The following is a 16,002-nucleotide window of genomic DNA, read 5'->3' as shown; positions in this document are numbered from 1 at the left end:
AAGACGTTTGGGACAACCAGAACCCTTCCTAGAGCTAGCCGTCCGGCCAAACTAAGCTATCGGGGGAGAAGAGACTTGGTGAGAGAGGTAAAGAAGAACCCAAAGATCACTGTGGCTGAGCTCCAGATGTGCAGTCAGGAGATGGGAGAAAGTTGTAGAAAGTCAACCATCACGGCAGCCTTCCACCAGTCGGGGCTTTATGGCAGAGTGGCCCGACGGAAGACTCTCCTCAGTGCAAGACACATGAAAGCCTGCATGGAGTTTGCTAAAAAACACCTGAAGGACTACAAGATGGTGAGAAATAAGATTCTCTGGTCTGATGAGACCAAGATAGAACTTTTTGGCCTTAATTCTAAGCGGTATGTGTGGAGAAAACCAGGCACTGCTCATCATCTGTCCAATACAGTCCCAACAGTGAAGCATGGTGGTGGCAGCATCATGCTGTGGGGGTGTTTTTCAGCTGCAGGGACAGGACGACTGGTTGCAATCTAGGGAAAGATGAATGCAGCCAAGTACAGGGATATCCTGGACGAAAACCTTCTCCAGAGTGCTCAGGACCTCAGACTGGGCCGAAGGTTTACCTTCCAACAAGACAATGACCCTAAGCACACAGCTAAAATAACGAAGGAGTGGCTTCACAACAACTCCGTCACTGTTCTTGAATGGTCCAGCCAGAGCCCTGACTTAAACCCAATTGAGCATCTCTGGAGAAACCTAAAAATGGCTGTCCACCAACGTTTACCATCCAACCTGACAGAACTGGAGAGGATCTGCAAGGAGGAATGGCAGAGGATCCCCAAATCCAGGTGTGAAAAACTTGTTGCATCTTTCCCAAAAAGACTCCTGGCTGTATTAGATCAAAAGGGTGCTTCTACTAAATACTGAGCAAAGGGTCTGAATACTTAGGACCATGTGATATTTCAGTTTTTCTTTTTTAATAAATCTGCAAAAATGTCAACAATTCTGTGTTTTTCTATTAATATGGGGTGCTGTGTGTACATTAATGAAGAAAAAAATGAACTTAAATGATTTTAGCAAATGGCTGCAATATAACAAAGAGTGAAAACTTTAAGGGGGTCTGAATACTTTCCGTCCCCACTGTATGTTATCTGCACTCAAAGCTGAACTTCTGGTACACTGCTAAGGCACTGGTTTCGATTACACACTATCCACACTGTCAACCACACCCACTTCAATAGTTGGTCTTTGATATTGTAAATTTTTAGTTATGCATAATATGATGTATTGTTGTTATATTATTGCTGTTTTCATAAATTGATATGTAATAATTGTTGTTCCAGAATATTCTACCTAAATCTATATTCCCTGATAAAGAGTACTGGAATCGAAACATTTCAAGCTCTTCACTTGTAATACACAGCTTTTTGCTACAGCTGGACAACTATATCAGTTTTATTCATTGTCTAATAAAATGTTATATTTTAATTCTGTGGTTTTTGGGTGCCTAAAATCTATTGTTCTCAGAGAATAAATTTGTGGAGAATTTGTGCTAGGAGGAGTAATTTTGTGGGGGACGGGTGAAATTGGGTGAAGCTTGAAAAGGTAGGACGTATTGAAAGGAGAGGATTTGAGCAGAGAAGGGGGATTGGAGGCGCAAAGATTTGTTTGGGGAGAACTTTAGCTTGCAAAATGAATTTATGCTTAGGGGAGTAAATGTAAAGAATATTGCTCTATTTTTTATTTATTTTGGGATGGAGGCAGGGCATTTTTGCTGACACAAGATGCTCACACATCGTGGGAGAGGGCAAACATTTCATCTCTGCCCTGAGAACTAGATGGTCTTGTCTGGGCACTGACAATCAACACGTTCCCCTTAAGCAAGTATGTAATTTATCACAACTGATTGGCTTCTTCTGCTGCTTCTCCTTCTCCCAGCCTAAACTCTAAAGTACAGGGTCATTTATGAGGCTGATTTAAGTCAAATGCAGGGACTTGAATTTCTTGTGTTATAAAATACATTAAATTAGGTATTCATGAATACAGAGCTGTAATATATACAGCTCAGAATGATTTTATATTTGCCTGGAGTTTAGTTTTAAATTAACAGTTTAATCTGAGTTAGATTTAAAAAGTGTTAGCATGCATAAATAGTAAAGTGACCATCATACCATGGCAGCCAATGTTACCAACTCCAACATAATGGCTTGTGTTCCTAGCTCCACAACACTAATAAGCCCTAAAAACAAGATGAAAGTGTCAGTAGTTGTCAACTGTTCATACAACATTCAAATACTTGACCAACAATAACCATGTGATTACAAAAATCTAAGGAGCACTGATGGCTGATAATACAGGAAATAGCAGTCAAAACGATTTTCCACACAAAAACTTTTTGGTTTTAATTTCCAAGCATTTACTATTACATCCTTTTTCTTTTAACCACTTGCTTACAGGGCACTTAAAGCCCCCTCCTATCCAGACCAATTTTCAGCTTTCAGCGCTGACGCACTTTGAATGACAATTGCGCGGTCATACAACACTGTACCCAAATGAAATTTTTATCATTTTTTCACCACAAATAGAGATTTCTTTTGGTGGTATTTGATCACCTCTGCAGTTTTTACTTTTTGTTAAAAAAATGTAAAAATCTGAATTTAAAAAAAAAAAAAATTTTTATTTTTTTATATTTTGTTATAAAAAATTTAAAACGGGTAATTTTTCTCCTTCATTGATGTACGCTGATGAGGCGGCAGTGATGGGCACTGATAGGTGGCAGTGATGGGCACTGATGGGTGGCAGTGATGGGCAGCACTGCCAGGTGGCACTGATTGGCACTACAGGTGGGCATTGATAGGTGGCACTTGTGGGCATTGATAGGTGGCACTTGTTGGCACTGTTAGGTGGCACTGTGGGCACTGTTAGGTGGCACTGTGGGCACTGTTAGGTGGCACTGTGGGCACTGTTAGGTAGCACTGTGGGCACTATTAGCTGGCACTATTATGGTGGCACTGATGAGGCAGATGTGCCTCTTCCACTTGGGGATGAAGACCAAAGAACCACACAGAGCAGGTTCACCAGTCTTCAACTGCATCTACAGCCATACAGAGCGGGTTCCCTGGAGTCAAGCCATCAATCCATGAGAGGCCCCTTCACCATCGGTACCCACAGCTGAAGTGCAGGATTGGTGAGAGGGTTGTCAACCCACCAATCACTCTGCACCACAAAACAAAGCAAGACTCTAGCTAACACAGTTTGCCATCTGGTTCCTTAGACACTACCGTACTCATGCAGCATACCACTGAGCAGTGCCACATCACCTGTTCTGGATTACTTAATCAGCTCAGATCAACTTAACCCTTCTGTGCACTTGTTGCTTGCCCTTTTCATTACTCAAGTTATTCCTGCAAGAGTTCTTCTATCTGAAAGCCACTTAACATCACCATTAGTACACCACCAAAAGGGCCCCAACCATGCTGGCAGAAATAATTTGTTTTTCCCTTGTTTTTGGAGATTTTTCCTCCCTGTTCATAGTATTTACATAAATGCTAGCAATGTTTCACCTTCCGAGGGCAATGAAGTCTTGGCAGACTTGAAAAGTCCTTGCAAGTGGAAAGGCTACCTGAACCTATAAAGGGGGCACTGCATCAAGAGCCAGTAAACAGAGCCAAAGAATATAAGTACCCAGGAAACACAGCAAATAGAGCTGAATGAAAGTATTCATACAATGTAGAAACCAACCTGCTAAAAAGCTTCCAATTTCAAAACTCCACCATTCAATGCAAAGCATCAGTGTGCTGGGGATAGCAAGGCGTAAGAATATATCCCACTCCTGAAGACAGTCTTTGGACCATCCTGAGAAGAGAACATTTAACAAAAAAGCAGGATGAACATGTATATCTAAATAAGCATAACTGTTGATATAAAATAAATAGAATAACAGCGTTTTTTTTTTAATCCAGCTCCCCTTTGTACCAATATAATATTCATGTATCTTGGCTGCAGAAAAATGCAAGATTTCTTTGATTTTGAGAACAAGGCCTTATCTTTAGCCCTTGCTATATTTCTTAGAAAGCTATGCAGACTCCCTGGTATACAGAGACAGAGGAACCAGTAAGACACAGGATGGAGTTTACCGGCTGAGCTCATTAGCACACCTTCACCCATCAACTGAGTTTTCACAGCACCCCCCCACCATTTCTCCAAGCGTGCATTTGCCTGGCTTCCCCAGGGTCACTTCTGACGGGCTTAGACTGCATGGTAAATTCCTTGGGGCCGCATGCATCCCATGGGACATCGCTGATGTAGTGAAAGGGCCTGCCTGATTGGATAGAGAGTGATTGGATAGACAGTGTGTCCTCCTATTATATAGTTTTGGTAAATCTAAAGGAGATTGTACAATTAAATTGTATAGTATATGGCCACATTTATACACCTAAAATTACCTAGTTGTGCTTTCAGTGTCATTAATTGTTAACGGCACACCAAACACAGAAACAAACACACATTTTACCACATGAAAAATTAGGTGAGAAATGCAGTAAAAAACATGCTCCATGACAAAATGTCCCATAAGCTACTTTGCCACGTGTAGTGCAATCCATTGATGTCAACGGGCTGCCGTATGTGTGGAAAAACAAGCCAAGAAACAAGCCAAAAAAAATGTGCTCTGACTGTGGTAATGCACCATGCTCCGCTCCAAAAAAAGTTCTGGGGCTTCTTTGGGATGATTGTTGCATGTAGGGCAGCCCATTCAAGTGAATGGGCTGCCCTATGTGTGACGAATGAAAACGCTCTAAAACACTCAAAACACATGTGAGAATATAAGTTTTCGCTACATGGAGATGTGAATGAGGCCTGACCACTGAGTTTCTCCATCCACTCCTTCCTATGTACTTGTATAAAGATGACTATACACTATGCAATTTGATTGTACAATCTCTGTACAATTTTCTTAAGATTTACTAGAACTTACTAGAATTTACTAGGACTATGGTATAGGTGGACACACCTGAACAATCCATTCAATTTGTATCAAATCAGACAGGCCCTTGTACTACATAGCTGATGGGAGATCTAAAGGAGATCGTACAATCAGATTGTATAGGAAGTGAGTAAAAGATAGTATTGTAATAAGGGAAGTGGGGCCCAGAGTGGTGAACACACCCTCTTCTGTGACGCAACAAGGAAGTGAAGACTTCTGGTAGATGACCTAACAGGAAGTGAAAGCTGAGGAAGTGATGGAATCTGAAAATCCGTTTAAAAATGCAAACAAACTGACAAGATTTTACACCTCCTGTGAATAAGGTAAGTGAGAGAAAAGCACATTGGGATAGCTAGGCCAGAAATGGCATTGGAAAACGATTCTATTCAATATGGAAAATAAAATTCTGCCCAAAAAGGTGAACTTATCCTTTAAAGTAAACCTGTGCATTGCCTCTGCAGTCAAGCCAGTTATTTATATTTATCTTACTTTTGTTATCCTACTATTCTGTTTGACTACCACGAGTGAGGACAGGAAGGCCAGTGCAAGATCCATGAAAAAACTTGGCATGGGACTGCTAAGGAGACTCTGCCCACCTCATGTGACAGTGCTAGGAGCCTGAAGACCAATAACCAGTGCTGTCATTCGGGACATGAGATCGTGAATCACATGTTCCCCAATATCTAGAAATACTGGGTATTTTTCTTCACTCTCAGTGGTTGAATGAAGTGGTGGGGGATGAAGAGGTGGTGTTGGCAGATGCACTAATACAGTGAACCTGTTGCTTTGATCTGCAAAACTACAATGGTTTTTGATCAATTTTATTTTATTATGTTTTAATGTTTTCAAATTTATAAATCATTTTCTATATCATTATTTTCATTAATTGCACATAATATTAATTGTTAAAAAACACTTTGCGTGCAGTCAGTATCCTTTTGTTCTAAGCACCCCACTATTCAGTGTTGGCTTTTAATCTTTTCTTCAGTCTGCGAAGGGTAGCAGTGGGGCAGGGAAGGGATGGTCAATACTTGCAGGTTAGCAGTAACATAAACCTACTGCTTTGCTCAAAGAATATTTATACTTTTTCAGCGCACCTGTGTGACATACCTCCCCATGTCTCCACATACACCTTTTTACCAACTATGTATAGAAAAAGTGAAAGTGACATTATCCACTGAGAAAATGTGTTTGCCCAAGCTGAACCTCTGAAAAAAAATGAAATATACAATTAATTTATTGCCAAAGTGATACATTCAGTATTTGTATATGCAAATATTAGGCAGTTCACTATGTAAATGCAAAAACACATTTGATTAAAGTAGACCCTGAAGGAAAATGCAAGCTCCACCTCCACCTATAGTGTCCAGGCATCTTCCCCCTTTAAAAAAAACACCTAATGATAGTAATTCTAACATGTACCTATAAAGAAAATTTATATTTATAGTTACCGTACACCTGCATTACACCTATGGCACCTAGGTGAGGATGACGTCACATTCCTTCTGGACAGATCCTGGAGAATACAGAGCAGCAAAATTCTCAGCAGAAGACGCTCTTGCAATGGATTGGAGTGTCATCTCCTGAGATTTCTTCTGCTCTGTATTCCACTGGAAATATCCTGGAAGGGCTGTGGCATCACACCTAGCAAAACCAGAGATGAGGGGTAGATAACTATAAATCTAACTTTTTTTTTTTCCTTACAAGTACATTTTGGAATTACTAACATTAAATGATTTTAAAACAGGAGAGGGTCTAATTATATGTGTGCTGTGCATTCTGCTGCAATATCTGCTTTAAATTTTAGTATTACAGCATCTTGCAGACATAGTAGACATAGCAACATATACATTCAGAATTAGAGGAAGCATGCTGTCTGTATTATTTCCTTACTCATCTCTTCACTCTCTACACCTAGTTTGTGTATGGTAACCTCGCATCACAAAAGGAATATCTGTATTAAGACACTTTGCTTTATTAGTTCCATAAAAATCATGTTGTAATTCTCAGAAAAAAAACTTCAAACTTGGTCACCATTATTCTGCAGCTACACCTATATCGTTATAATAATCCTGCTATGAGAGAAACCTCAAGGCTGCCATCTGACCTTTGCTTCTCTAAATGTATTGTTGTCATATTCATTCTCTCCATGTTTAGTACTTTCAGTCACCTTCCTGGTACACAGATAAAACCTATGGCTTCTCTAATACTATTGATCTACAAAAAAGGACTAGAGTGTTGATACCAGTGAGTCAGTATAGTAGGCAACTAGCATTTTCAGAAAGAGGTAAGCAGCAAAGGCTTCCAAATATTATAAATGCTGGAGCTCAACTGTACACTTCAAAACCCTTTATTGTTAAAATTTTATGGTTAAGACCGTTAATGTATTTTGGCTGTAAACTGCCTTAGTCATAGCTTAAGCGAAAGCCATCGTATTTCACTTGCGACAGGTTTACCATAGCCATAATAGTCATGAGTTAAAGTAAGCATCTTCCTCCATTCTGATCACTGATCACAAGCATTATTGATCTATCTATCTATCTATCTATCTATCTATCTATCTATCTATCTATCTATCTATCTATCTATCTATCTATCTATCTATCTATCTATCTATCTATCTATCTATCTATCTATCTATCTTTATCTGTCTTATCCATTAACTTATCCACCTATCTTATCTATCCATCCATTTATTGTCTGCAATACTACTGTTCATTTGTGAAGTGGGAAATTTTGAATTGATTGGTATTAGAGTCTTCTCAGTGTGAGAATGAAACTTAAATATATGTGACATACTTACTCCACTCCCATCTTAAAGACGTACATGAAAATAGCATTGACAACAACATTGATGAGGTTTACTGCTATACCAGTAAAAACCTGAGGCCATATAATACCCTAGAAAAGGAAAATGTATGTTTGTGTCATTGTACATGAAAAAATGACTTTTATTTTTATAAAAAAACTAGTTTATTAGTACCGCAAAGTACAACCTCACAAAAAAAAAAACACAATTTAATCATAATTACGGTACGTTCCAGTGGATTTTAAAACATAAAACCTTCAACATTGTGAAATACAAGATACACTCTATGAAGCACTGCATGTATAAATAAATCAATAAATCAATAAATCAATAGTCACCAAACTATATCTGCTAAGCTTAAACCACTTGCAGATCAGCTGCCGTCATTATACTGCGGCAGGTCAGCATGATCCTGCAAATCGCCGTAGGTGTACGTCGCCACCTTTAAAGACAATATCGGACACGTGCGCGCGATGCACAGTGGGGGACCCGATGCGTGTGGCCAGCAGACGCGATGACCGTCGGCCACTCACGATTGCGCAAGAGCCAGAACAGGGATGTGCTCTGACAGGAGAGGAGAGACAGATCGTTTGTTTCTACTAATCAGGAACAGCGATCTATCTCCTCTCCCAGTGAGTCACACCCCCCACAGTTAGAAACACAAAAGAGGGAACACGTTTAACCCCTTGATCGTCCCCTAGTGTTAACCCCTTCCCTGCCCGTGACATTTATACAGTAATCAGTGAATTTTTATAGCACTGATCACTGTATAAATGTCAATGGTCCCAAAAAAGTGTCAAAAGTGTTCGATCTGTCCGCTGCAATGTCGCAATCCCACTAAAAATCACTGATCGCATGCCATTACTAGTAAAAAAAATAAAATAATAAAAATGGCATAAATCTTTCCCCTATTTTGTAGACGCTATAACTTTTGCACAAACCAATCAATATACGCTTATTGTAATTTTTTTTACCAAAAATATGTAGAAGAATATATATCAGTAGGGATGAGCCCGATGTAAGTTCGACTCGAACATCAGGTGTTCGCCTGTTCGCCGAATAGCAAACAATTTGGGGTGTTCGCGACAAATTCGAAGGCCGCGGAACACCCGTTAAAAGTCTATGGGAGAACTCAAAAGGCTCCCGTTTACGTAACCGGGTGGCCCCGCCCCCCTCTGGCACCCCGGGAAAGCCATAGGGAAATCCCCATGCGTCAGAGGGGGCGGGGTCACCCGGGAACACCACGGTGTGGCCCTGCCCTCAGTTATAAAAGAACTGTCAAAGCGAAGATGCGTCATACGGCGGGAGCCTCCCATGGAGGCGGGTCGGTGTGGCTTTTTTTTTTCTTCTTTTTCGGTCCGTCGGCGGAGCGAGAGAAGAATGGACTTTGTGGGACATTTTTATTTTTTTAAATTTTTTAATAAAGGACTTGTCATTTTTACCATTTTGACACTTTTTTTGTGAAATGGTAGGGCTACATTTGTACCTCGTTACCATTTCACACGGGGGTAGGCCTGAATATGGGGGTCCCCTTGTTAAAGGGGGCTTCCATATTCCGATAAGCCCCCCGCCCACAGACCCCCACACCCACCGGGCAAGGGTTGTGGGGAAGAGGCCCTTGTCCCCATCAACATGGGGACAAGGTGCTTTGGGGGGCTACCCCAAAGCACCCTCCCCATGTTGAGGGCATGTGGCCTGGTATGGTTCAGGAGGGGGGGGGGCTCTCTCGTCCTCTCTTTTCCTGTGGCCTGCCAGGTTGCGTGCTTGGATAAGGGTCTGGTATGGATGGCCATTTTTTTTTAAATTTGCCATGGGGTTCCCCTTAATATCCATACCAGACCTGAAAGGCCTGAAGGATCTGGTATGGATTTTGAGGGGGACCCCCACGACAATGACTTCTTTTATCTGTATTGCTAGGACTGACAATTCATTATAGCCGCGAGTACTTTTAAATTACTTTTTTTCCTTTAGAAATGTCATTTTGTGCAGGGACTGTTCTAAATATGGGAAACATGAGCCACTTTACAGGCATACTATAGACACCCCCAGGTACGAAATTTAAAGGAATATTTCACTTTTTTTGTTTCACTTTAAGCATTTTTAAAATCACTACTCCTGAAAAAACGGCCATTTTTAAAACATTTTTTTGCATTGATACATGTCCCCTGGGGCAGGACCCAGGTACCCAAACACTTTTTATGACAATAACTTGCATATAAGCCTTTAAAATGAGCACTTTTGATTATTCATGTTCGTGTCCCATAGACTTTAATGGTGTTTGTTCGAACAAATTTTTTGCCTGTTCGCATGCTCTGCTGCGAACTGAACCGGGGGGGTGTTCGGCTCATCCCTATATATAAGCCTAAACATATCACCCAGTGAAGTATTTTGTGAATTCCATGGAAAACAAAGTTCATCCAAAATATACAAATAAAATCATTCATCCATATTCAATAGATCATTCCAATAGCTGGTATCCACAAGTGAAAATTCAGTTGCCAATATTTTTGTGTAATCCCACTCCAGAAGTTTTCAATTAGTGCTTAATTCCTCCACCTCTTAGACAGAGATAGGCATGTAACATATAAAATCACTGCATCCCAAGCTGGCCGCTCTGTATTTCGCTCATCTTTTGCCAACCAATACAGGATCCACAGCTCTGTGACACCCACTGCTAGGCGACACGGTGTAGAGAGAGCAGACAGCACAGTCAGCAGAAGCGGGAGCCCATAAGAAGGAATCATCATTAATTTAAAGTGCTACATGCCGATCTTCAATAAGAGACACATTGTTATCTGGTGAGTTTCTATCCAAGAGGTGGAGACATTGAGCACTAATTGAGCACTTCTGGAGTGGGATTACACAAAACTATTGGCTACTATTGATTTATTTATAAACACAGCACTACATAGAGTGTATCTTGTATTCACTATTTTGAAGTTTATATGTATTGGGGGTGTTTAATGTGGCAGCAGTATGATTATTAAGAGTGTGGTATATAGTACAGTTGATACACAGTGAGAAAATGGTTTTTTGGAATTGGGGATATTTTTTAGGAGCGTAGAGTAGGAGTAAATCCGTTTTAAAGCATGTTTGCATGTTTTGTGGCAATGGTTTCCCATGGTTCAAAAAACTATACAAACAAAATAGGAACAATTAAATTAGCAGAGTAAACAGATGGTAGGAGAGCCAAACTAATTATGATGATTAAGTGTGTATTTAAGGTAAGAACATGAACTGGTATGGGGTTAAGGACCCCAAGCACCAAGGCAGGAAATTAATCAAAAGCCTATAGCCAAGATCTGTTATTTATGTTCATGCTAAATGTCAGAGCTTTTATGGGAAAACACTTTTTTTTATCATTTCTTTAATTATGATCTATGAAACCAGATTTCAAATAGGTCAAATGACAGCACCAGACTAAGTTTAACTTTCCCAAGAGATGGAAAATGACTCAATTTGATCTGCAAACAAGTTGTGGACAAGTCAATTAAAGAAAAGGATCCTTTAGTCTCTGAACAATGGGGCTTCTGGTATTTACACAACACCTGGAAAAAGGGATGGGGTGAACACCCCCCAGTTTGGTTCTAGCGAACATCCAAACGCTATTAAAGTCTATGGGACATGAACGTGAAAATCCATACCAGATCCTTACTCGAGCAAGCAGCCTGGCAGGCCAGGAAAGGGGGGACAAGCGAGCACCCCCCCTCCTGAACTATACCGGGCCACTTGCCGTTAACATGGGGAGGGTGCTTTGGGGTGCCACCCAAGGAACTTTGTCCCCATGTTGATGGGGACAAGAGCCTCTTTCCAACAACCCTGGCCATTGGTTGTCGGGATCTGCGGGCGGGGGGCTTATCGGAATTTGGAAGCCCCCTTTAACAAGGAGGCCCTCTGATCATGCCCCCCCATATGAATGGGTATCGGGTACATTGTACCCCTACCCATTCACCAAAAAAAGTATCAGAAAGTAAAAACCACAACAGACAGTTTTTGACAATTCCTTTATTAAAAAAAGAAATAAAAACTGTCCCGTAATGTACATCCATTGTCAATCATGCCGCCCGACGGACCCAAAATATAGAAAAAACAAACGAAAAAAACTCCACCTCCATGGGAGGCCTTCCGGGCAACTGCTGTCTTTTCACTTTGACAGTGCTTATATAGGCAAGGGTGGGGTCAGCATAACGTCAGCAGTGGGCGAGGTCACTCGGTTACGTCATGGGGCGGCCCCGCCCTTGCCTATATAGCAGCTGTCAAAGCCAAGAGACAGCAGTCGCTGGGAGGCCTCCCATTGAGGTGGAGCTTTTTTCTTTTTATCTGGTCCATCGGGGGCGGTGTCATTAAAGATGAATGGAATATCGCCAGACAGTTTTTTTTTCTTTTTTAAAAAAGGAATTGTCAAAAACTGTCTGCTGTGGTTTTTACTTTTTGACACTTTTTCTGGTGAATGGTTAGGGGTACAATGTACCCGATACCCATTCACATGGGGGAGCGGGATCTGGGGACCCCTTGCTAAAGGGGGCTTCCAGATTCCGATAAGCCCCCTGCCCGCAGACCACAACAACCAATGGCCAGGGTTGTCAGGAAAAGGCTCTTGTCCCCATCACCATGGGCACAAGAAGCCTTGGGTGGCACCCCAAAGCATCCTCCCCATGTTTAGGGCAAGTGCCCCGGTATGGTTCAGGAGGGGGGGTGCTTGCTCATCCCCACTTTCCTGTTCTGCCAGGTTGCTTGCTCGAATAAGGGTCCGGTATGGATTTTGGGGGGACCCACGCCAATTTTTTTTTTTAAATTGGCGTGGATTTCCCCTTAAAATCTATGCCAGACCCAAAGGGCCTGGTATGGATTTTGGGGGGGGAACCCGCGCTGTTTTATTTTTAAATTTTGGCATGGAGTTCCAATTAAAATCTATACAAGACCCAAAGGGCCTGGTATGGATTTTGGGGGGGGGACCCCCACACCATTTTTTTCTTAATTCTGTCATAGGGTTCCCCTTAACCACTTCAATACACTGCATTATATACTCTGCACTGCACTACATACCCTGCACTGTAGCACTGTATTATATATACTACACTGACTGTATTATACTCTGCAATGTGTTATATATACAGTATCTCACAAAAGTGAATACACCCCTCACATTTTTGTAAATATTTTATTATATCTTTTCATGTGACAACACTGAAGAAATTACACTTTGCTATAATGTAAAGTAGTGAGTGTACAGCTTGCATAACAGTGTAAATTTGCTGTCCCTCAAAATAACTCAACACACAGCCATTAATGTCTATTATATATTTTGTGTGGCCACCATTATTTTCCAGCACTGCCTTAACCCTCTTGGGCATGGAGTTCACCAGAGCTTCACAGGTTGCCACTGGAGTCCTCTTCCACTCCTCCATGGCGACATCACGGAGCTGGTGGATGTTAGAGACCTTGCGCTCGTCCACCTTCCATTTGAGGATGCCCCACAAATGCTCAATAGGGTTTAAGTCTGGAGAAATGCGTGGCCAGTCTATCACCTTTACCCTCAGCTTCTTTAGCAAGGCAGTAGACATGTGCACACTGAAATATTTTGTTTCGGAATTTCGTTTTCGTCTGAAAAATAAATTTATTTAGTTACTCCCAAAATTCGTTTTTATTTATTTAGTTTTGTTAAAAAATGCATTCGGCCGAGAATCCGAAATAATTAAGGTCGAATCTGTCATTGAAGGCTTATGGTGTCTGTCGAATGTTCTAAGAAGATTCGACGGAGCAGCTAAACTTTACGACGCCGCAATCATACATTTCCGGACAAATGTTTCGCCTACAAGCGATAGTAGAATTCTAATGTTGTATGACACTAGTAATAATTATATTTATTAATTATTATTACTAGTCAACCAACATTAGAATTCTTCTATAGCCTATGGGCGGAGCATTTGACCATAAATGTCTGCTCGCATCGACTGCTTCGTCGAATCTTCATGTCAAATCTTTTCTCTCTATGTCGAATAATCTTGGACTAATAGAGTTAGGTTAGGCACATTTGACTTTTTTGCTATTGTCTCTATAATGTCGAATCTTTTCTCTCTATGTCGAATCTTTTCTCTCTATGTAGAATAATCTTGGACTAATAGAGCTAAGGTTAGGCACATTCGACCACAGGTTCGATGGACACAGATGGATATTGCCAGCGTCATATCGAATCTCCTATCTATATCGAACTGTTGTCGCAACGAAAATAAAGCATTTGTTTATGTCGGATCTTTCAGTTTGCGGATTCTGCATGTTCGTTATCGTTTGTTAAAACGATAAAGAAAATACCCGAAATTCCGACGAAAATGCATTCGGACAAAAACAAATGCACATGTCTACAAGGCAGTGGTCATCTTGGAGGTGTATTTGGGGTCGTTATCATGTTGGAATACTGCCCTGCGGCCCAGTCTCTGAAGGGAGGGGATCATGCTCTGCTTCAGTATATCACAGTACATGTTGGCATTCATGGTTCCCTCAATGAACTGTAGCTCCCCAGTGCCGGCAGCACTCGTGCAGCCCCAGACCATGACACTCCCAACACCATGCTTGTCTGTAGGGAAGACACACTTGTCTTTGTACTCCTCACCTGGTTCCTGCCACACACGCTTGACACCATATGAACCAAATAAATTTATCTTGGTCTCATCAGACCACAGGACATAGTTCCAGTAATCCATGTCCTTAGTCTGCTTGTCTTCAGCAAACTGTTTTCAGGCTTTCTTGTATATCATCTTTAGAATAGGCTTCCTTCTGGGATGACAGCCATGCAGATCAATTGTGTGCAGCATATGGTTTGAGCACTGACAGGCTGAACCCCCGCCCCTTGAACCTCCGCTGCAATTTTGGCAACACTCATACGTCTATTTCCCAAAGACAACCTCTGGATATGACGCTGAGCACATGCACTCAGCTTCTTTGGTCGACCATGGCGAGGCCTGTTCTGAGTGGAACCTGTCCTGTTAAACCCCTGTATGGTCTTGGCCACCATACTGCAGCTCAGTTTCAGGGTCTTGGCAATCTTCTTATAGCCTAGGCCATATTTATGTAGAGCAACAATTCTTTTTTTTCAGATCCTCAGAGAGTTCTTTCCCATGAGGTGCCATGTTGAACTTCCAGTGACTAGTATGAGAGAGTGAGAGCAATAACAACAAATTTAACATACCTGCTCCCCATTCACAGCTCCCTGAGTCACATGACATCGGGGAGGGAACATGGCTAATTGGCTTCAATTTGGACATTTTCACTTAGGGGTGTACTCACTTTTGTTGCCAGTGGTTTAGACATTAATGGCTGTGTGTTGAGTTATTTTGAGTGGACAACAAATTTACACTGTTATACAAGCTGTACACTTACTACTTTACATTGTAGCAAAGTGTCATTTCTTCAGTGTTGTCACACAAAAAGATATAATAAAATATTCACAAAAATGTGATGGGTATACTCACTTTTGTGAGATACTGTATATACTACACTGATGGCACTATATACTCTGAACTGCATTATATATACTATACGGACTGCACTATATATTCTCCACTGTATTATATATACATTGACTGCACTATATACTCTGCAATGTATTATATGTATATGTATTGTATGTATTATACATACTATACGGACTGCACTAATATACTCTCAACTGCATTATATATACTATATGAATTGCACTATATACTCTGAACTGCATTATATATACTATACCGACTGCACTCTATACTCTGAACTGCATTATATATACTATATGAACTGCATTATATAGTGTTTCTAAAGGACTTGTAAATACATTTTATTTATTTTTATAGTCCATGCTTACACCCTATGGTATTGTGTTAATCAAAGATTTTCTGCATTGGTAAAGAATCACTTAAATATTTTATTAGTCAGCTTAATTATTTTTTTATATACAGTATATATTATCTTTGTATTGGAGGCACTGTTGTTCAATCAATCAATTAAACCAGGGGTCTTTAGAATGCGGCCCGAGGGCCAGATGTGGCCCTTTGCTAGCCTTTATCTGGCCCTTGGGGCACAATTCCTGCCACTGATATGAGGCACCTTTCCTCCCACTGACACCAACAATGGGGCACTATATCTTCCACCGATACCAATGATGGGATACTATTCCTCCTACTAATAGGGATAATACTCCTCCTCTTATTGACCACCAGCCCTGAGGCCATAATTATTCTCACCGATGCTGGACCGTGACATTTTCTGCCCCTAC

The 16,002-nt window shown here is 41.0% G+C and overlaps 1 protein-coding gene across 1 annotated transcript in view; it reads right to left on the bottom strand.

The window, feature by feature from the left end:
* Positions 1–16,002, bottom strand: part of LOC141128077 (multidrug and toxin extrusion protein 2-like) — a 281,272-nt gene that overhangs the window by 119,679 nt on the left and 145,591 nt on the right. Inside the window, exons 7-10 of the mRNA XM_073615142.1 lie at positions 7,746–7,843; positions 6,053–6,150; positions 3,700–3,813; positions 2,130–2,197 (exon numbers count right to left, since the gene is read on the bottom strand). Coding sequence (XP_073471243.1) covers positions 2,130–2,197; positions 3,700–3,813; positions 6,053–6,150; positions 7,746–7,843 — 378 coding nt within the window. The remainder of the gene's footprint in view (positions 1–2,129; positions 2,198–3,699; positions 3,814–6,052; positions 6,151–7,745; positions 7,844–16,002) is intronic.

This window comes from Aquarana catesbeiana, linkage group LG02, assembly GCF_042186555.1.
Source record: "Aquarana catesbeiana isolate 2022-GZ linkage group LG02, ASM4218655v1, whole genome shotgun sequence".
Lineage (NCBI taxonomy): Eukaryota > Metazoa > Chordata > Amphibia > Anura > Ranidae > Aquarana > Aquarana catesbeiana.
Note: the sequence above shows the minus strand (reverse complement) of the source record. Positions and strands in the feature narration are given on the sequence as shown.